We start from the raw sequence: 24023 nt of genomic DNA, 5'->3' as shown, positions 1-24023 counted from the left end.
AATAAAAGCACCACTCAGTCCTCCATTTGAAGGTCCTTTCAAAGTCGTCTCAAGAAAATCTAAATATTTCGTGATAGAAAAACATGGAAACATCGACACAGTAAGTATTGATAGGCTAAAGCCGGCTTATCTAGATCATGAACCACCATACGTGTTGTTAGATCGTTTAACTGACAAATCCATTACGGAATCGAAATGTAAAGATAATAAATCTTTACAAATGACTAAAACGGTTCGCTGGGCACATCCAATTAGTCAGTCAAGGATGTTGACAGTTTCGGCTGCAGGATAAAATCTAACCACGCAGCTAATCACACCCTGCATCTACTTAAAAATAATTTTTTCACTTCATTCTGTCTCACCGACAACTCCCCAGACCTTTTACCTTTGATATATACGTGTTATGTTAAATATTTTTTTAAAATACTGGACACATAAGCTAGGTATTCCGAAACGATGGCTGAGGATTTTAATCAAACTCATACAACTAACACTGGCAAATACAACGAATTCAAAAAGCAACCCGGGCGAGTTTTATAATTTCTTTTTCTGGTTAATTAACTATGTTGGCTGTACTTCTTATATATTTATATACATTTTTCACGTAGACTGGCTGTACATATATACCATATGAACTACTTCTAAAAGTTTTCGGTTGAGGATATGTTTAGTAGCTTGATACGATTAATACTACCATTAATAAGTAGTTTTCTAGACAAAACATTTTGGATTAAACCATAGTCAAGTACTTATTAAAGTTCTCATCATTTTTTTTCATGTTTAGGAAACTTACGTAATGACTTAACCAGTTTCCCTGCAGCATGCTTTTTAGTGTGATCATATAACCCATCTTTATTGGCAATATTCAGAATTTTTTTTAATTTCTGACATTTAAGAATCAATAACCGTGAAGATATAGTACAGTGCGTTACTGTAAGGTTACTATGTCAGCCGCATTGATTCCACATACCTAATTTTAAACAACTTATAAGGGAACTGTTTAGTGATCATAACATTGAACTGACAATATGAATATCACGACTATGCCAACGTTGAACCAATTACTATTAGTGGCCCATACAAAGTCCTGGAACTTAACATTAGCGTTATAAAAAAGACATTTTATGTCAATAACTGATATATATATATATTCGTTAGTTTAAATATAACGTAAAATGGAAATTTACTAAACTTGTAGTTTTTTTTCTATAGTGATAATATTCATGTAAACAAAGAACTTATACTTTTCCAATGTGGCACTTTGATATATCAATCTGTCCTCGTCATTTTTTCTCTCATATGTGCGCGACTTACGGGCAACAAACATCGTATTGAAGGTGGGCCTGGTGAACAAAAACGCAGGCTCCACACGCACTCGAACCTCTGCCCTCCTGAATGCTAGACCGCGTGCTTAGCCGTTAAGCCACATCAGACCACGGAGAAAGTGACTTCAATATTTCCTTACACCAATTAATCACTCATAATACTAATGAGTAGTAGGACTTACACACTGAGGTGCAAACCAATTCGTTACTTGGATGAATTGACGATATATTGCTTCAATATATCATGCATACCTAAATCAAACAAGAAAAGGGTATTTGACACAACTGTACTTGATCCGCATACTCTACACAATGTTTTTTGCTTCTTAACCGTATATTCCTTTCCTTTTCGTGGAGTATTCTGATGCACCCTTGGTTACGCACCTAGTTGTAGAACGCGGTCGTCACAGGCTCAAGGTCACGCGTTTGATCGATTTTGTTAAAGAGTCCAACTTCTAGCAAGTTTACCCTTTTACATATATGCATTACAAAAGAGTATTTTTTTGTTTTCATGGTTTTTCGTGCACAAGATATCTACACTATGTCTATTCTCTTCCAGAATACCAATCCGTTCTGGAGACCAAGCACTTACATGGAACCGAACAACTATCAATTACATTTATGTATTTCCATTTTGTATCTTATTATTTTATGCAGGCAGTGGAGCAGTTCTTCAGGTTTGCTTGATTTTCACCATTACCTTTGAAGTAGATTCTTCTTTACTTTTTACTTGAGGGCGACTCAAGAGGCAGGTGAGTAAACACCTGATAGCCGGTCTGAGCACGGAAAAATCGTACCTCACCAACATGGTGTTGGGTAGCCCGCTCGCGGCACTTCCTCAGATATTCTTATTCCACATTCTCACACTTTCTCTTGAAAGCACGCAGCAAACCGTCGGCGATAGTTGTAGAAGAAATCACGTGCTACAAAATAAGATGACAAGCTAGTAAAGAAGAGACGTCCATGGACTATCGTTGACAGCGTCAGTCGTCACTGATTGTAAGTCAAACAGTGAGCGAGTTGATAATTTTCCCTTGGGACGAGAAATAGAACTAAGGTGTTTTCGATAGTTAGGTTAATCGAACCGACGTTCCTACGGAAGTCGATTCTAGGGGGAAGCTAATGTAACAGCTTAGGTTGGTTGGTTAAGAGTTGACCCCAAACAACCAAGTATATGCCAAAACAGTATTGTTCAAGTATTCATTCACTTCCTTGTTTTGTATAAGCGCTATATTCCCTATTATCTTATATTGAATGTTGAGAGCCTTTGTTTGTCTGAACAGATAATCCCACGCTCCACTGTGACTGCGCTAAGATCGAAATAAAGACCTATTCACTACTTGTCTGGTTTCTTCTATCAATAGCACGAGGGTTACCTATAGACACGAAAACTTTGCTTCATTTGAGACTGAGACAAATGTAGCACTCGTAGGGAGCTTCAAACTTAATCTTCAAGTGGTATATGTTTAGTGTTTTAGAAGTTCGAAATGCCGTTTAAGATCCGAGAAAACCTACCAATCAGACTTGTGAATATACCGTTTGGGCAAAATGTGATAGACTCTCGTGTCACCTATATTACGTTAAGTAAGTATCGAAATACAAGCCGGACACATTGTCGACAATGATGAATCTGTTCTCCTCATAATGAGGGAAATGAAAACACCTTGATAACGTGTCATCACGGCAGGGGTGATTAAGAAGTGGTATTCTTCACTCTTCCGATAGCTGAGGGAGATGGTTTATCTGAGAAGTAACTATGCGGAGATTTATGCACACAAGCTGGTTGGAGGATTAACCTTTTGAGAAAGACGATTCCATTAACACTCTCCGAGACGTTTTAAAAATTTATTGTAGTAGAATGAACACTATGAAAATGCCTTCAAATATCTTTCAGATGGTACTGTTATTTATTTAGTCTCTCTCCTTGTCGTGCATTTTGACAGTTACTCAGAACTCGCTTGGCCAGGTTTTATTATTTTCTTTTGTGACTGGTCTTTTACTCTTTGACTTTGATGAAGTCGTGTTTGACCAAACTCAAGGCCACGGCGAAAGATAATCAACCATAGTTGACTTTTGATTGCCAGCTGTTGACGCTTGTATATAGATAACTAGTCCTGTCTCATCGGGAACATTCTTACTGATTCTCAGGTACGCAATAGTCCCGTAATTTGGTTCAATCAAATAAAATATAGCTCGTCGGTCTTCTGCATTTAGACGCATCGAAATCTGAAAATTTATTAGACGGACGTTCAGTTATGTTGGAGTCGGTTTTATCGAGCACTCTGTTTAATGTTAAATATGCTAAGGTTGGTATGGATTTGGAGTGAATACCAAACAGAAGTACGAAGGTTGTCCTTTATTAACCGAAACGTTGATACTCAGTTGTCTCGGTGGAATAACGTCGTCGTTCAAACTGCTGGAACCCGCGATTAATGTCAAGAACTTCATATTATTTTGGTCTATGTTAGTACCAGTAGACCTATGCGTGCCAGCAGAATCACAAACCTAACCAAAGACTGTCAATTTGCCATGATATGACTGCCTAATGTACAAGATCTTACATGGAAACCATGTCAGTGTTTATGCTGACTTATCATATAGTGACAATCAGTAATGTGGTTTTGGAGAACCAATACAGAATGAATCGAAGGTCGTGACAGAATAATAGGCAAGATAATAATTTAGGGGCGAACCAATCACATTCAAGATAGCAGATTTTGGATTTTGGTGCGAAATTCACCCACCCCTATGGTTAAATACCATTTTGCCATCATACCTGATGTCAGTTCGTGATGAAAACATCAAATCTTATTCGGAACACTAACGTTCAACAGCAAATCCTAATTCCTACCGTTAATCTATAACCCTACTAAATATGTGGACATTCCATGTTCATTTTAGAGCTACCTAAAAGTTGCTCCTATGTTGTAGTCTTGTAGAATTATTGTCTACTATGATAATAATACTGCTCTTATAATCGACCTAACCCTAAAATTGCAGATTTGTCATGATATAGCTGCCTTATCTATAAGATCTTACGTGGAAGCCACATCATTGTGTTACACTGACTCATCGTATCGTAAAATTACCAATATATGATGGAGAACAAGCTTAGGCTAGAGATAGAACAATATGGTTAATATGAGTAAAAGATATGAAGTAACATCCAACAGGGACCACGCCTGCATGGCCGAACCATGCCATTCAATCAACTCGAATTAATTCAACTCATTGTTCCCGCTTTATCCATCGTTGGGATTTTCTCCGCGTTAAATGTTGAACACCTATTTTCTCAAGTGCCTCGTGTTCAGCATTGAGGATTGTGTGGTTAAGGCCTAATGCCACTACAGATAATCTTACTGAACACCAAACGGATTCATCAAGATTAATAAACTCCTGGTTGTGAACTTGGTGTACCTCTATGCATGATAGTATGTATAAGGCTACTCCACCCCCATTTCTTGTTTCTCTGTCATTGCGAAACAAAGACATCCAGGGTATTGCTAGCTCCTGGTTCGTAAGCTGAGAAGATGTCCAAGTTTCAGATATTCCTATCAGATGCGCATTATTAGCATTAGTGAGTTCACGTAGCTCCTCCATTTTACTAGGTAAACTCGCCGTGTTCATGTATAAGCAGGTTATGCTTTCAATTTGAAAAGCGTGAGCATCCCCGTCCTCTTTGTCTTTATGAGCCGTACGTGAATGGACAAGTAGCCTAATTATGAAAGGTATTTCGAGTTGGCAGCCCCTGCCCTTTTCACGTTTTTATGATCAAAACAGTTCGCAATTGGAATGATCGGCTCCAAATTGTCTTTGTGCTTCGTCCTGGAGTCGTGTGGCCTACCCGGACGCATATGGATCCCAGCTGGCAACCGACATTTGTTGACACGGAATGCTTCCAGAGTTGCAGCCGCCATGTGAGGGATGGAAAGGTTATATTTATCAGCCGGGGTCTAGAATTTCCGTCTATCTTAGCTAGTCTCATCACTTGTTGAGTCAGTGTGTTTTTAGGCTTCGTGGACTGCTTGATGAATTTACACTCCCCAATATCAGGGTTAGTGTGATCAGGGTCCGTGTTTTCCAGTACACCTTGCACAGTAATATATCTTCCTCGGAAAAGCTTCTCGAGAGATTCCTTAGGAATGTTCCGGATGGCAGGCAGTATTCTTATATACACATCTGATTTCAGTAAGTGACTAGCTAGTAGGATATCATCTACGTCGGTAGCGTTAGTGTACTTTGCACGAAGTAGCCTTGGGTGATTTTGACGAGCATGAAATAGAGGAATCCGGAGATATATTTACAAGGCCATAGATATGTCGAGAAGCGTTTTGTCTAGCCTTGCTAACAGTTGGAAGGGATTCGTGACCTGGTCCGAATGTGTGGCTGAGAGTCTTCATGTGTGTCGAGTAAAACTAGTGAGTTTGGCATCAATGGAGAAGACTTACAGAACTGTTTACTTTGGGAATATATTTACAGCTACAAATACCTTGCTTTATTACCTTTTTTTGTGAAAAGCTGATGGAAAATATGAGGATTCGAATAGGTCCTTGTATTTCATTGGCAAAACTTCAATGTCCATCTGAGACATGCTGCAGACTACAAATACAACTTCGGTAACTTATCTCTGGAAGTATCTCGAGTTGAGAAATATCTAGAAGTGTTGGTACCCTATGATTTGAAATTTTACGTTATTGGCCAAAAAATGCCCTACAAGCAAAATTAGTGTGAGGACTATCAGAAGAGATAACCTCCAGCCCTTCAGTCAACTCATTCAAGAAAGATAATACAGTCAATATTAAAAAAAGATTAATATGGGCATCTGACTCAACGGAATAATCATAAATACCAAGGGCTACAGTGCGGGTAAATTTAAAAAGGACGGGTTAGTTTGTTGGGCGCGGTCTGTGTGTTTGCGACGCATTCGAAACTTTACGCTACCAACTCGTTTCCTTTATCAGATTGTCATAACCATACCACTTCGTTAGTACTGACTGTCGTTGGTTGTTTTGATTATTAAACGTGAGTTATCGCATGTAATCAGAGTCGTCGGCTCACTTTTTCTTTTATTCTTTCATCCAGATTTCACTATAAATTGCTTCTCACACTCCTCCCAACACACAGAGTATTTTAAGTCTGGACGTAAACCTGCAAAAAGCTGAACGTCATGAAGACAAAAGAGTCTCTGAAAAAACTACAGGATGCTGATAAAGTTTTCGATTTAGTGCAAAGGCTTTCTTCAGAAGACAGTGCAGTTGCTAGCATAGCTTGCAAAGAAGCCGATGATTTTCTCAAACAGAAGTGCAGTGATGGCAAGTGCTAACGCTAGTTTCCTTTTTATGGTAACTATAGGTTTTGACAGATCTGTTATCAATAAATTGGACCAACCTTCAAAAAACTTAGGTAATACTTATTGTTTGTGTCTTTCACTTGAAATATGTGCATAGAATTGTGTTTCTTGTGTTATTTAGTGGTTTATTTCTCTTTGACGGGAAACGATCAATATTGGTTGGGTCCGCTATGTGTCCTGTTTTTAGTGATGCCACTTAAAATAAGTTCAGGGCTAACAGACACAATCTCATTGTAATTTTGACCAATTTTGATCCCTTATTCACATGGCGTACTCCTTAAATACTTGATATTTTTAGTCCTTAGGAGGAGCTACTACACTGATATTTTCACGTCGTACTCATGAAGTTCTTGGAGTACTACTCTGAGGGCTGTTTTAGCATTCAATCTGGGGCGCTTTCCAGCGTTCCACAGGAATCTGATGTATCTGTACTCGTGAAAACTCCTATTAATTCATTAATGTACAACGAACTCATATATATGCACATCAATAAAGTCCCTGCTACTTCTCTGTAAAAAGAGTAATGTTTGACAAAAATCCAAACCTGACACCGCTGATGTGAGCTTCATCTCTACTAGATAACGTTTCCTTCATCTGAACTGCAGTCAGTATAGTTTTCCGAGAAAATATTGGTGCAAATGTACTGGTGTAAGGTTACGTTAGCGATAAATTAAAGTTGTATTATCTTTAGAGTTCTGTTTCGGAAAATCATTGTTTCTCGTGTTCCATAACTGGGGATTTTCGGATTACTGAGTGTCAAGTCAGTTGTCTGTGCATAAAAATAAGGTTGTCAAAAACCATAATAATTTCAAGTTTCTGAAGACTGTAAACTTAATGTTCAAAATACAAATGATTTACCCACGTGAAAATATTTGCCCAATTAATGAGGATTAGATGTTATTTTGCCGTAAAAACTAAAGCGAAAACTGTACAATCAAAAGGTTTCAACCAGTCGAAAATGTTAGTCACATATCAGGCTAACATTTGGTTGAAGTATAATGTCTTCTATGAATACTTTTGAGATACAAATGGGATAAAATTCACTATTATTTATCATTTAAACACAAACATATACAAGAAGGCACCAAACATATATATGCGCCACACAAATCAGTCGATTTGTGTGATGGCTGGGATACTACCTGGGTTTCCAAACCGAAGCAGGATAAAATTCATAATATCAGACGTCCATCATACTTCCTATCACCAATTTTCTGCAATTGCAAAACGAATTTCTAAAAATCAGGTGTAATAGTTGTAATTTCTGTTCTATAGTGTAATTAAAAACTCAATGGTGACCCTTCAATTTTAAACCTCCCTAACTTTCTTTGAACACTCGGTCGCTCGTCATCAGCCTAAGGTCTGGTTGCCATAAACGTCCTCGGAAATGTCATCTCATGATTGACCTATTTTATTCCAGAAAGCTGATGGGGTTTGATATTTACACGTGGATTTGAAGTAGGACTTATTTGTGAGCACATCATTTCTGTTTGTGAAACTAAGTTTGGACCATGACCAATCCAGGATTCCGGGCTATATCTTGATTACTACTCATCATCACTCCCATATGATCAATTTATTCAGCAAGTTTCCTTCATGCCAGTTAAATTTGATCTCTTATTATATCGAAAGGTCGTTCTGAATAATTTTAGTAAGTTTTGCCACGGTCCAATTCTAGTTTATATAGAAAAAAATGCTCTCGTTCTGAGTCGACGGCTTATCTTAATGGACTAAAGTTGATGTAACTTCATTCAGCGATCATACCTAGTCGTTATCTCCTCTTTTGGTATGCTTTGTATTCTTCGTGAACTTGTGAACGGTTTAGATACATTCGGATAAATAGTTGATAATGATATAGACATTAATTTCCCTATACTTTTTGTTGTACTCCTACCCCTTCGTTTAGATTTGTGTACACTTTTTTTCTTCATAATCAGGATAGAACTAGGCACAAATGTACGTTGACCTGCTTTGTCATTATTGTATAAGCAGGATGAAGTGAAAATAACAAGATGAATGGCAAAAGTGATCGAAATAATGTGGCAGGGATGGTAGTGAGGAAGGTTGAACATTAGAAATGTGGTTCGAAAAGACAGAGTGAAAAAGTCTATATCAAGGAATGCTTGAACTTAGGATAAATAATGAATGCATCTGCTCCATTGCAAGTGATTGTGATCGATTTTTTTTCAAAGTCCCCGACTACTCATCTTGATTATCATGAGGACCCCAACCAAGTAGTCTGCATTTACCAAAATGGCTCAGACCAACAGTCAGTGACTTCATCGACTGATACCATGTTCTGGCTTAGATGCCTACAGATTTCTTTCATCTTACTGCTCTACCCAACATTTCATGTCGAAATTTTCAGTGGTTTGTCATGCTTGACACGTCCAGACCAACTTAGTTAATGAAGGTTCACAACTTCACCAACCTGTTTGTCAAGTGTTCCTGGTACTTAACTCACTCGGTCGTTCCTCAAAACATGAACAATGTTTCTAAGACACCTGTGATCAAAAATGTGAGGTGCATGTATGTCTTTTACTTTCAGTCATAAAGTAATATAGAGCGGACTGTTGTTCAGTTTACACACCCTTTATTTGGTAGATGGATATCTCTCCAGAGCCACAAGTAACACATGTTGGCAAATGCCAACCCTAGTTTCAGATTTTGTCAGGCGCTAACCCACCACAGCTGAAAGGACTTACAATATAAGTGGTGTTATGCATAGAAAAACATATGTGACGGTATCAGGTAAAAGTAGGGATAGTAGATCTCCATTACAAAAGCATAGTGTTTTCATTTTCTTAAACAGGGACTACATATTTGTTATACATGAGTTTAGTATTCATAGGCTTATTGTTAAAAAATCATTTCTCCCGAAGAACACCTAGGTGTAGTTCAGTTGACACTGTTCTTATTATTCCTACCCGTTATCTTATTCAGATGAGAAACAGTTTTCATATACATTTCCCATGGAAATTTAACAAAAGAACGTGTATGAATCTACATTCACTATATGCAAATGATACAATTTTCTTGTGTTATATAGTTACTGGTTTTGGAACTTTTCCACACAGATGATGTAACTGGAAAAGGGGATGATGTGACTGCATTTATGACTGCGGTTGCACAGGACGCACAAGAACGTGCTGAGCGACGAGCTAAGCAACGAGAACGTGCGGATAAACTCAAGGATCGTGCAAATACATTTTTCAAGGCTGGAAACTGTAAAAAAGCTGTTGAGTTGTATTCACAGGCAATCGATGTGGCAAAGGATTACGATATTTTATATACTAATAGAGCTCAAGTAAGTTACAAGTAAAACTGACAGCATTTTTTCATGCTGATTAATAAATTAAGAGATAGGTATGGTTTATAATATGTTCTAGCCTTTACACGATGGTATCTTCTTATATCCTACAGCGTTTTTACCTTTTTAGATAGACTTCAACAAAAATTTCCATACCCAGTTCTCATATCTCTATATATTTACAGTTTTACTCCCGCTTAGCTCCGCCGGAAAAGCAATCTATATTTATCACAACTTTTTTTTGAGGTCCATTCCTTTTTCTGGTAGTTAGTGGGTGGCTACTGAATTATGCCATATATGATATACTCTCACCCATCGTACATCATAGTATTCTGTCAACTTCACACAAAACTTCATGAGTGTAAAGAATGATCCCTTTAATGAGTTTGAAAACACATTGTATTTCTACATGAAAGGTTAACAACTTTTTAATAAACTGGAATATACATTGTGTTGCATTCTTATCGTTTTCTTATTCGTCATGAGAATAATTTTTATCAGAATCATACAATATATCAGGGTGATATATTTTATACAATTTGATCACATATTAGGTTGTTAGTGCACATAAAAAGCACAAACAAGTGAGATATATGGAAACATAAAAAAATGATAATAAGAGACCGTTATTCACACTGTCCTCAACGCTAAGATTAAAGTCCATATTACCAAAGCTTAGTTTAAGTACAACTATTTTCTGAATACACCATGGAGGTTTAAATTTCCGTAAGTATTGGGTTTCAATAAATATATTTATTTGACTCAGATCACCTTTCTGTATCAATACGAAGGGTGTTTTTAAAACAGCCCATGACCAGTTTCGTCATAGGTTAAATTAATTGCTTATAATCCGTTTTTAATGGGATGCTGGAGTATATTTATCTTCACAGCCATAAGGGTACATATTCAACCATCATATAGCAAATAAAGTATTTCATTTCTCCAAGATTCTATCCGTTTCATTACAAAGGTTGGAAAACAGTTCGTCTATCTAAATCAAATGGACATGCACAGAAAATGTAAAGGAAATCACCAACCTGTTGGAGGAAATACTAGAAATGAGTGAAAAAACCATGAGCTGTACTTCGTACCTCGGAAAAGTTCATATTTACCTTACTGTTGAACTAGTAGCACTCCAGAATATATTTCCCAACTACTAAGCGGTTAGAGATGTTTGATAAGGCTACTGAAAGTCTCTCGCAGTGGCGCAGTTGGGTTAATTTCTTACCTCCCTTTAAATTTTAAGTCGAGTGTTATTCCGTGCTTTTTATTTGTTGACTTCATTCGTCCCTTGAAATTTACTACGCATTCTGCACAAATCCACGACGTCACTTTCAAATTTTATTTAATTATTCAACAAACCAACTTTTTATCAGTAGTATATACGTGATGATCTTACCGTACACCAACAATGCATACTTTGAATTAAATTCCCTTAAACGTTTCATGTATTCTGACTGCATTAGTTGTGCCTCCTACTCTTAGAGTATTAAAAAATCGCTGCAATTAGCTGATTATTTTATCATAATTCAGAACTTTCTGCTTATTCTACACGGAATGTAAATGACAAAAATTAGGGTTATCTTTTGTCCCTCCATAGAGATTTCACTAGAAATCAGGATTAATGTAACTCTGAAAAGGTCCTTGCACGCAATTAATTTACTACCGATTTTTAATTTAAGCATAGAAACAGATTGGTCTGTATGCAACTGTTTTTGTATTTGGGTTGTAAGAATAACTCACCGTATTCATGTATCACTCAATGGGTTCAGAAGATCACATTTCATTAAAAGTCTCATGTGACAAAAATTGAGCAGCAGTTGACAGTACGCTTATGTTTAGATGTATCCCACATTAATTAATATGGATTCCATACATCATCAGGGTACTAACAGGTCTCTAATAACAGAAAGCTTAATAACAGTTTATGTAAAGTGTGTAGGAAGGTTTTCTTATCATAATGAATCTATATTAAGTCAAAATTTCAGAATTACTTCGTTTAGACAGGTTGCTAATATCTACTAAACCATTAACGATGTCAGTTGTTCGCGGGAGTAGATCACTTCTAAACATATGTCAATGTTTATCGATATGCCATAACCCTGAATGCCTTTTCAATTATAAACATGTAAACACATTAAACGGAAACCATGAAAATTCCTAAGCCTTTCTTGCCTCAAAACAATAGTATCGACTTTAAAATGCTAGACTGGTATCAGTTAGTGAACAGTTATCGACTTTCTCACTTTACTGATGTCTTATTCTGCTTCATACCGTCCTGTATCTTGTAAAGGAGTAGTCACTTTTAATGATTAGTTTATGTTATTTGTTATAAAACCATTTGAAAGTTGTTATGTAAGTTGTGTCGTGTTTTCAAGTGAAGTAACTATTCGCTTCATAATATATTATAACATTATTCTAGTCACACTATAATTATGAAGACACAAATTTTTCCTTTTATAATCGGTCTGAGAATTACTAGACGTCCGTCATTTCAAAAAAAGCGTTGTACAGTTTTTCATAGGACATTAAACCATCAATGATCTATCGACAGAGAGTTTTATGGACATTTATCAAACTTAACCGTAAACACACGTATACATTCACATAATAACAATATTCGTTAAGTTTTCGGGCACATTTTTCACAAATTAATCACTTTTCAGGGTTAAATACTAACTTTAAAAACCTTTATAATTAAAAACATTTATCTATGTTGTTCCTGCATCGATGCTTTTATTTTCGGGTTCTCTTTCTTAATATTTAGGCCTATCTTCGTCTTGGTCAGCCTGATTTATCACTAAAAGATTGTGACACTGCTTTACTACTATTTCCAGAAGCTCAAAAACTAAATTCTGATATAAAATCTACAATGGTGAATAATAATAATCGTGATGTTGTTTCTAATCCTCGTCTAGCTAAAGTTTATTTACATCGTGGTAAAGCATTAATGTCCCTTAATCGACCATCAGAAGCACTTTCCGCATATTCATTATCTCGTTATTATTCAGCATCAAAAACTGAAAAATATACATCGACAAAACTGAATAGTGAAAAATGGCCAAATTATTTAATTGAATATGTTTCACAAGCTGAAGCTGCTTTAATTGCTCAAGAAGCCGATGCAAAAGCTGAAGCAAATTTCGCCCAATCAGCCATAGGCTTTAAATTAAATGTGAATGATGAAAACTCGAATAATATTCCTTCTAGGTTGGTGATCTTTGTCTAATCCTCTTTTCATTTTAGTTTTAGTCAATAATAACAGGTTTATGCTGATTCTTTGTTTTAATCTATGTAGTTTCTTATATTTTGCTAGTACAGTCAAGTAAGTTTGAGACAGCTGGTGGGATCGCATCTACTACCTTAACGTAGTATTCGGGGTTATTTATTGTGATGACCTAACCGAGTTATGTCGACTGTAACACTTGTTTTTACCGTACCAAGCAGGTCAGTTGAAGAACAGCGACTAAAAGCAGCAATCTAGGTTCCGATAGTCAAATCATATGGCTAACCGTACTAGAGTAAAATGTTTCTCTCAGCAAACCAGCGTCTGCATAGTTACTGCCTTCTCAATGGAAAAAAGGAGTTGAAGAAAAGTCGGCCCTAAAAATGTCACGCTTTACTTCACGGCTTTCTGTTTCCGACTGTAAGGCTTTTTAAAATTCGAGGCTAACAAATGAAAAACTTCCCATAAGGAGGCCGTGCGCTCTATAGTCAAGCTACGAGGTCCCTACGATCACAACTAATCCAATTTCCATTTCAGGTCCGTCGAGAAGAAATTTCCTTCCATAGCGTGTTCAGTCAGAAAGTGATGATCGTCTCCACACCTTTGACAGCATCCAAAATCATGTTCACAACACGGGGATCCTCATTAGTGCGAATCCATTTCTCCACCGGAAGTCAGACTCGGGACCTTTAAATAACTAAATGGTCATCCAAATGTTTATATTTGTAACTTGTATTTTAATTCTTGTTAAAACGTAAAAAGGATTATTCAATAACCCATAATATAATCTGATTAGTATGACTGCTCCATAATTGTTTAATATTTTTTTTACATTTTTTAATGTAAACAGTTTTTGATTTATTGTATGACATGATGAAAGTTACAAGGTTAACTGTTTGAATAGGATGCGATCAATTGATAATTGCTTACAAGACTAATAATAAGATTTCATAGATGGTGGAGAAGATTTGTAGCTCAGGTGGATGATTTTGATGGAGTTTTGTTCTCTAAGCTGGATGGTTTGGTCGTAGAGCTTTCATCGTTCATCTGAACGACATCGTCAGCACAAACTTCAGATAGAAGTCTGAAGTTTGTGCTGACGATGTCGTTCAGATGAACGATGAAAGCTCTACGACCAAACCATCCAGCTCAGAGAACAAAACTTCATTAGAATTTCATACTTTCTTATGATGTAAAATTATAAGATAACATTTTTCATTTGTATATAGATGTATAATACATAGCCAATAGTCGATTCAATGTAAAAGTGAATTCGTAGCATCGAATGATTGTTCATTTTATTCCATTCATGTCATATGACAGTACTGATTTTTTTAATTTTTCAAAAAGTTAGCTTTATTCTTAAAATCTTGTGTGACTTTAAAAAAATTTCAGCATTAGTTTCCTTCAATAAAGATGTTCTATGGTAATGTCTGTCACTGTAGAGTGTTAGATAAATAAGTCGTCAGTTTCCTAAGAGCTTTCTGTGGTTTCATATGAACTTATGGAATATGAGTAGTGATGTTCGTTAGAGATATTCAGCTGTCCTACTGTTTTTTTATTGAATTTTACTTTATCGTGAAAATTACTTGAATAGTTCTATTTAAACGTAGTCTTCGGATCAATACTAGAGATATAACCAAACCGTAGATCGAATAATAGTTTTGGGTAAAACGTTGAATAAATTGGTGGTTTTGTAAACCCCATGGTTACTGGAGCAAATTTTCTTGTAAAAATTCACTTTTGTCACCCTTATTATTACAGCCTGTTATCGAATACTCCCACGTAAAGCTTTTTGACATTTAGTATTTATCGGTTACCACTAATAATTTTGAAGATAGTTAATTTAGCTCTTAATGGTGGAGACTCACGTGAATATGTTTGTTGTCGATTTTGTCATTTAATTATAGTGTGAATAAACTTGGCATAATAAGCATTTGGCAAGTAATAATAAGACTCACATGTTATACATTGTTTAGCCCAATGACAAAGGTGGGTGAAACTATGTTCGCAACTTTTAGGAAGTGTGATCAATAATTCTCTATCTTTCTGATTTATTGCTTTCTTTAATCTTTCTCATTGAATCTATTTAAAATTATAAATCATTTATTATTTCACCGCAATCTAAGTTTAGCTTTTTGAACCTTCCCTCCTTTCATTTATATGTGTCTTCTAAACCTAGTATTGTCGTCTAGTTTTTACATTCGTAATCACAATACTATCAGAAGTATCTAGTGTTTTGTGGTATCCTTTTAGTTGCTACAGACTTATCTTTTTTCCGTTAGTGAGTAAATTAACCAATATATGCTTTTTAAAAACTCATTTGGAGTGCAAACCACGTTTGATGTAGTTTTTTGTCACTCCATGTTAGTTCATTCTCTCAAGTATAAACTCGATGAAAGTTTCGTGATTCATATTCCCGCAATAACATTTACTGTTACCTGGTTTGTCGTTACCGCTTTTACTTTGCTTGATTATGTGCTCCAAGTTCATTACGCGGCGATATAAAAACAGTTGTCCCGTTTCAATTTTCGACGTCTACATTAAGTATAATGTTATCCTGAAAGTCCCGTTTCCTCTACCTCCATTAGCGTATGGATGATTAACGTCTAAGTGTTGTTGCGATAAACGTCCGATCTATTCGAATTCCTATTCGTTGCATCGCATTGAAAAAATTCTCGTTAAAAGTATATTTTAATGATGGCCTTGAGTTGACTAGTAGGAATTAAGATAACGCCCTATTCATTTTGCGCGAGATTTCAAACTAAGCGAAAAGACGAGTGGAAGAGAAAGTCTATTGGGCTACCAAACGATATGAATAAATACTCATATATATATATATATATATATATATATATATATATATATATATATTTCCATCCCTTAGAAAATGGACCCACTTCTTAGCCAATGATATGCGGTTGTCCTTCAGGTCATTTCCGGTTGTGTTCAAGTGAACTTATTTGGCTACTTCTGATAGACTTACTATAATAAGTCACCCTAAGTCGTCAGTCTGTCGTATCCTTACTGGATCCTCATTTGTAAGTAAATAGGATTTGCTGTAGGTCAACCGAAAAACCAATAATTTAATCGTTCTTATGAAGATTTAACTTGTATATCTGTTATCTGTATTTTGAACCGTTCAGACCGAAATAAAACGAATGTCTGTCAAATAATTATTTAGACTACAGAGTTGTTCAGCTCTACATCAAATAAACACTTGGTGACATCACCAACACAGAAAGTAGTTCTTATAGAACCACGTAATCTGAAGTTTTTATCAAATACCTGGCAGTATAGTACTACCATTCAATTCTAGGCTCGATATCTTGTAGTAATTTACTTATAGTCTTATTGCTTAACTTAGCGATTTCTAACTATTATTATTTTACGAATTTTTAATCAACAAATGTGTTAGATTACAACTAGAATGCTCTTCGATATTTTCTTAAAGTATTTATTTGTGATTTTATCACTTATTTTGTACAAACATCAAGGATCTTAATCGTCGATTTCAGAATAACTATGTAATGCAATTGAGTTTGTCAAGCACAGGTTCATTTACTACGCTATGGGACACGGCTAGTGATACCATCCGAACCTAAATAAGTGGGAAAGGGTTCAATCCCGGGACTTAATGTGATCAGAAATGAAGTGCTCAAGTCACTAATCTAAAGTGATAAAAAAAGTCACTGTGGCAATAATTGCTAACAATAGTAATAACGGTAATAATGTCTTAGATTAAAGAGATATTAACACAGTAAATTTCATTTGTAAATATTACTATAGTTTTCAAATCACTTCTCAAGAAACATGCCTACTTTCTTTTTTAGCCAACAACTTTTAAGTCTCCTAGCTCAATTAGCTCGAAGAAATCAAAATTCTAGATACTATAGCGCAGGGTTACGCTATATGAATCGTCTTTTTATGAATGCCCCGAAAACTAAGCCTACAACAACCACAGAATTAAACAATACAGTTTATGACTCAAAAATTGGACCTTCAGAATCTTTTAACTGTAATTCAGAAAAAAAGAAATCTAATAAGAAAAGCAAAGGTGCACAACATAACTCACTAATTTCTGATGATTCCAGTAGTATCAACATCGATAATCATCTGTCCACTGAAACTTTGTCAGAGCTACAAACGATTTTTCGCATAAAAAGTGGATTTAGCCTTCTGGGTAAAGAAGTTGATGTAAGTTTCATTTGTACCTGGAATTTTATGAATAGTAAAGTTTTTTACACCCACATACATTATTTATCAACCAACCAATCACAGTTATACAACACCATATAATTATCTAACTTTGCGCCATTGTTATCCATTCCAAACTGTATTATTGAATATTCCAGTCTAACACTTTGTAGTATTTTAAGAATTTCGATGTATAAATCTCCGGTTTAAATCATAAATACACGAAGAGTAATGTCATTTTTAGTCAGGTTATGCTAAATACTGCTTTGATCACAAGTTTATAATTTAGCATCATATTTGGATCTGGTTCCCTTATTGTTCATCCAATTTATGTAATGTATCACTTACGTACTCGGCTTTAAGATACACTGTTTGAGTACTAGTGATACTGCCCCCGATTGCTTCCGTAAACCGAAGTAGATGAAGCACGGTTCAAACTTGCAACCATTGGTGTTAAAAATCAATTCCTATGGTATAATCAATATAGGACATAAAGTAAATATAGTATTGATGTTTGGTAGTGAAAGTGAAATGTGATTTTCCCTACAAGTTCTGCAACGTCGATAACAATTCAAGTATACAAAACTCCTATTAGTATCTTATTAAAACTACACTGTGATAGTAGACGTTTCAAGGCCTCTTATATCTGACGTGTGTACTTAGTGTTACTTTAAGCGATATAAAGTAATAGCTACTGGTTGCGTGGGAGCGAGTCAATGAAACCAAATTTAGGAGCAGCTAAAAAGAAAACCTAACATCAGTCAACAAGATGTTTAACTGTTCTACTGATCCGTTTTGATGGATGAAGACAACTTCGTTGAGATTCGCATGATAACCGTGACCAGTGGTTGAAGATATTGAGTGATCACGTGTTTTAGACTCTTTTTCTCGATCTTCATTTCCTGTATTTCTTCATACATACCTTTCCATACCTTTTAATTTCATCTCGTTCTATTATGGTATAGTGTCCTTGGTCTACACTCATCTGTTAAACCATGTTGATGATTGAGTGACTGCCTTATTAGCTCATTGGCAACGCTTCACTGAGAAGCAGTATGACTCATGCCTGAATCTCACATTTAGCATTAGTTCCTTCAAGATTGCAAGCACCCCTTGCTGACGTGTGTCAATCATGTTTGTTATATGAACAAACAACATTCTGTACACATTAACCCTGGTATATATTATTAGGACAATTTGAAAGAGAATGAACAATGACATTGTTTTCGTGTGTTTAGGTTATATATGTAGAGTTAAATACTATGCATCAGTTCATGAAATCATTGATAATTGGACTGAGCTGCCTATGTAAGTTCACAGTCTACCTGGTTAGGGTCAACACGACTTTTATAACCAATGGTTAAAGACTTTCTGTAACACCATTCAAAATCGTTCGCGATGGAACAGGTGCACTCACTCCCATTCTTTGCTTATGTCCTAATTTTCTAAACAACCGTAATTTTCTAAAAAAAATTCTGTCAACCCATTTTTTCTCTTTAAATCATTTTCTATACTTAACTTCCACTACTACTAATTATATTATATTATATATTATATAAATTGAATTGATGTACATATGTGTATTTAACTGACTAACTGATTGACTTCAAACAGCTAAGTAACAATCTCCTTTCAAAAAAGGTTTAATTTTTTAATTTTATTATTGAATATTTCAGGCAATCTATCAAATTTTCAATCCAGATAATATTTATGAAAAAGAAATGTTAATGCAACAATCAAATGTCAGTACATCTAATCAAAATAATGACATAACTGAAAGTGGAAGAGAAGAAGATAATGGTGTAAATGAAACCAATTCTTACTCATTACTTGATGAATCTGAGAGAATGCTTGCTTTACTTAATCTAGCAGATCATTTAACAACAAATTGTGCAGAAAATCAACGATTACTCATTGAACATCAACCGAATTTAATTAAAATTACATTTGCTTGTATTAATTTATCACCTGAGTTTGTTCAACGTATAACACTTCATTCAACAATAACACCGTCGTCATTGTCATCGGAAAATATCAAGTTTGTTAATGTTTTATTTAATTTAAGGGTTTGATTAACGTTTTGAATTTATCATTGGATTTTGCCAACTGACGTAGGTGAGATGTTGGTCCGCCAACCAAAAGATGGGTTTACTGCATAGTAGTTTTGTCCTTCCTACTTTATGGGTGTAAAATATGGCCATTAAAAATGGAGGATATACGTATATTACTAGTATTCAATCATATGTATCTTCAAGGTATTGCTCATATGCTTTAGGGCCACGAAGTAAATCGGGTACTTCGTAAGAATAGAAAATCATTGATGAAGTTGTTACTTTTCATCAACTGAGGTGGTTGGGACGTGTTTTACGTATCCCAAACCACCGCCTAACTCGACAGACGATGTTTTTTAATGTGGGAATAGGGTGGAAGAAAACTAGGTGCAGCTAAACCAAAACATGGCATCGGTCCATGAAGTCACAAACAATTGGACTTAACCATGTTGTTGTAGGTGCAGACTACCTGATTAGGGTCCGCGTTATTATCGTAACCAGTGGTTAGAGATTTTAAATGACACGACTCAAAATGGTTTGCGATGGCACACGTATTTATATTTTTTGTCTTCCTTCAAACTCTAGGCTTCTGAATTCCTCATGGCTTTTATATTAATTTAAAGTTTACATTTCAAATTCTGTCTTTCGTCCCTAATATTTTCTATTACATCGGATACCGTTACTACCTCTACTATTCTGGGATTTGTCCTGACAATCTGACCTCTCTGTGCTAATGGGGCATAGTAACATGACCCGATCTACGTACGTACTAGGTTCTACGTTGCGACTGGCTGTCATATTTATGTACGATTACGACATTTTTCTAGTTCAGTGCTATGTGTTTCAAGCTGTAATGATAGCTTGGAAAATCCAAAACATCATACGAGATTCTTATACTGAGCTACAGGTATCATCCACCTTATCGAAATTGTCCTACTCTGTCAACCAATAAAAAAGGATAAACAAATTCATGATCAGAGGTTAAAGCAGTCACAAGCAAATATAGAAACAACAACTTCACAGTTATGGACAACAACCAACTAACTTCTTCTTCAGCACAACAATCTGATAGTCAATTGTAGAAAGAATCCTATTGTTCCCTTATTCAAGTATTTTTTGATGTCACAAATAAACGAATCAAGAACATAACATCTTCAAAATATATTTATTCACACATACAATAAAACGTTTTCTATCAGAAAATATACTCAATATGTGTGCGAAATAAGAAAATAAACCTTCCATCCACTTGTACTCAGTCACTATCACCAGGTCTAGTCTTTTCAGCAAGTTTGAACAACGCTTGCTTTTTCGCATTATTGATTTCAGTCTTGCACACTTATTTTAAATAGCGAGAATATATTACTTAAATGCTATTAAGTAGGCAAGTCTTCATAACTAGAAAATGTAGCCACACCATATCAGCATCGTATTTATCATACAAATCAACACTCATGACTCTTAAAGCAATTGGCCCTTCTAATAGATTTGGATAATGTAATAATAAGATGAAGATTATCTAGTTGACCTTTAAAAATTACATATAAATGTTCTTAACGAATATATTATGTTCAAAAATGAATAATATTTGAGCGGACAATTATTTTCAATAACTTCATCATCAGGCTCTACAGTTATAAGTCCATAATTATAATATTTTACAAAGGCCAGAAATAAGGCATGTATTAATGAATTTGACAATGTTATGCGTTAAAAATAGTTAACGTTTGCATCTGTCACGATATATATACTTCAAAATTGTATTATTTGCAAATTAGAAAGGTCATTCAATAAAGGTCAGAATGACTTAGAGTAAAGTGTTCAGTCACAATAAGTAGAATAGTATTGTAGCAAAACTGAAAGTGCAAAAAAATTGTGTGAATAAGATGCATGGTAGGAGAATTTAATCTTGTCAATTGAGATAATAATAATATTGTTGTGTGAATATAATATGGAATGTTACCAAGGTACTTACGATAAACGAATTGGGAATGATGAATGTGAAGATAGAGGTAATAAAAAAAGAGGGGGTAAGATGTTTATAAGATTCAGTTTAGGTATCCGGTGATCCAGTCGTAGGCCAAGGCAAACATGGAGGCTGGATATACTCTTTGGTTTGGTTTTCTGAAATTGATCCAGATGGCTTCGGATATGTAGAGCAATCGTAATCTAGCTCCTTGAAGTAGATATTTCGGAGCTTGATATAAAACAGAGAAAGTTTCCTCTATTTTGATATGATGTTCACTATATACCAAGTGTGAAAGAATAGTGCTGTTGATCGATTTAGTAACTCCTTTTGCCAACCATGCTGGTACATGTTCACGAACACGCAAGGATAAAGCCCTCTGAGTACGGCCTATGTAACTAGCTCCACAGGAGTAGTTGAATTGATATACACACATGGAGGAGTCCATCTTCGGTAACCTATCCTTGATTAGTTGTGTGAGTACTGGTTTAGTTGAGAAAATTATGTGTAGCTTGGCGGCGTGAAACGTCCTTTCGACAGATCTTTTGAGTCCACGTGTTAAAATATTCCTTTATCGTAATTATCTTGGTAACTACCCCCTTATTACATATTATATTCACACAACAATATTATTATTATTATTATCTCAATTGACAAGATTAAATTCTCCTACCATGCATCTTATTCACACAATTTTTTTGCACTTTCAGTTTTGCTACAATACTATTCTACTTATTGTGACTGAACACTTTACTCTAAGTCATTCTGACCTTTATTGAATGACCTTTCTAATTTGCAAATAATACAATTTTGAAGTATATATATCGTGACAGATGCAAACGTTAACTATTTTTAACGCATAACATTGTCAAATATATTATGTGTGATCAAATTGTTCGAAGTGTATTGCGCTAATATGTCACAAATTCTGATCATCGTATTTTCGAAACTCATTATTTTGTTTATTATCATTAATACTTGTTCAATTCCGTATCAAGACAAATTCCCCTCATTATATTTAACATTTTTTATTTTATTTTGAACTCATTTTTGACATATAATTCGTTTGTTAATAATGATTGCTATTTGTGACCTTGGGGTAAATTGAATCCATGAGATTAAGGCTGTTTTAGTCATAATCAAAGTTCTAACAAACATTTAACCAATCACTTTTTTTATACGTTGACTAATTGATTTCCACAGTACTGTGGGAATTAACATAGCCTTTTATTGTGAACATTTTGTAACTCGATAGACTAAATAACCGATATTTAATTTTTCTTCTCAATTGACAGCTTAACAATAGAAAAACAACGAAGCCAACATATTCTCGGTGCACTTAGACTAGCTGCATGTAATTTGTTGGTTAATTTGACTTCATTACCAAGTGGTCGACAATCTTTATTAGATATGTATGGACCTGGTCCTATTCTGACAAGTTTAGCAAGTTGCTTATCCACTTCAATGTCCAATTCCTATCAAGTGACTTCTCCAACCTTAAAACCAACAAACACTTCAAGTTTAGCTGATGCAGCACGTGGATTAGTTGGCCGTTTATCAGCATCATCTGGATTAGTTAATACAACAAATAGTAATAATATAGACACGGCTAAATCCAATCTAATTTCATCAACAATAGCTTCAGTTTGTGCTACAAAAGCTGCACAAATATTGGAGTATTTAACAGAAAGTTCAAGATTCCTTGTAAGTGTAAATAAGTATATATATAAACACAAAAATCAATGATTTGTGGTTTTCACTGTTAAAAATATTCTCTGGCTATATATATATATATATATATATATATATATATATATATATATATATATAATTTTTGGTTGGATTTATGAGTCAATTGAAGCTAGACCACCATGGAAATCCTAGAAGCACTGGACGGCCGTTTTGTCCTATTGTGGGACTCCTCAGTAGCACGCATCCACGACCCTACCTCGTGAGATTCGAACATAGGACCTGTCGGTTTCGTGCGTAAACACCTAACCTCTTGACCACTGAGCCGGCCGGCATCCAACGGTGCAAATATCAATGTTAATGAATACCGACTCAGTAGTCTAGAGGTTAAGCATTCGCGCGCGAAACCAATAGGTTCTGTGGTTCGGATCTCGCGAGCGGGATCGTGGATGTGCCCTTCTGAGGAGTCCCATACTACGAAGAAACGGCCATCCAGTGCTTCCAGGCTTTCCATGGTGGTCTAGCTTCAATTGACTCATGATTTCAACTATTGAAACTACTATAATATCCACAAAAACCCCTTCTGAAAATAATTTTGTTCTTTTTACCCTTAGTCTTAAATGGGATTTCAGTAAAAATTGTGATTTTCCATCCAGACTTATACTTAGTTTAAAGCATATGTGTATGATTTAAAAAAAACAATAATCGTGGTATTCTGTAATTATTTGACTAGGAGTTGTAATCATCTGTTCGAATTTACTCTATGTGGTTTGCCCAATCTCAGATTACTATTTGTAACTTCCAACCATTAGATGTAATCCACAATACTGGAAAGTAAGAAGTACTTTTTATTCTTAGTAATTACTTCATTAGCTTTCGTCTTCATGAAAAAATTTACCAATGTGTTGA

General features: G+C 35.2%; 1 protein-coding gene across 1 annotated transcript in view; it reads left to right on the top strand.

The window, feature by feature from the left end:
- Nucleotides 1-6203: 6203 nt before the first annotated feature.
- TTC12 (Tetratricopeptide repeat protein 12) overlaps nucleotides 6204-24023 on the top strand; it is a 34548-nt gene continuing 16728 nt past the window's right edge. Inside the window, exons 1-7 of the mRNA XM_051212438.1 lie at nucleotides 6204-6347; nucleotides 6408-6637; nucleotides 6678-9982; nucleotides 12753-13195; nucleotides 17045-17408; nucleotides 19085-19446; nucleotides 22721-23129. Coding sequence (XP_051072623.1) covers nucleotides 9791-9982; nucleotides 12753-13195; nucleotides 17045-17408; nucleotides 19085-19446; nucleotides 22721-23129 — 1770 coding nt within the window. The 5' untranslated portion in view covers nucleotides 6204-6347; nucleotides 6408-6637; nucleotides 6678-9790. The remainder of the gene's footprint in view (nucleotides 6348-6407; nucleotides 6638-6677; nucleotides 9983-12752; nucleotides 13196-17044; nucleotides 17409-19084; nucleotides 19447-22720; nucleotides 23130-24023) is intronic.

The sequence above is a fragment of the Schistosoma haematobium genome, chromosome ZW (genome assembly GCF_000699445.3).
Source record: "Schistosoma haematobium chromosome ZW, whole genome shotgun sequence".
Classification (NCBI taxonomy): Eukaryota; Metazoa; Platyhelminthes; class Trematoda; order Strigeidida; family Schistosomatidae; genus Schistosoma; species Schistosoma haematobium.
The sequence above is the reverse complement of the archived record's forward strand: the minus strand, read 5'-3'. Positions and strand labels throughout refer to the sequence as shown.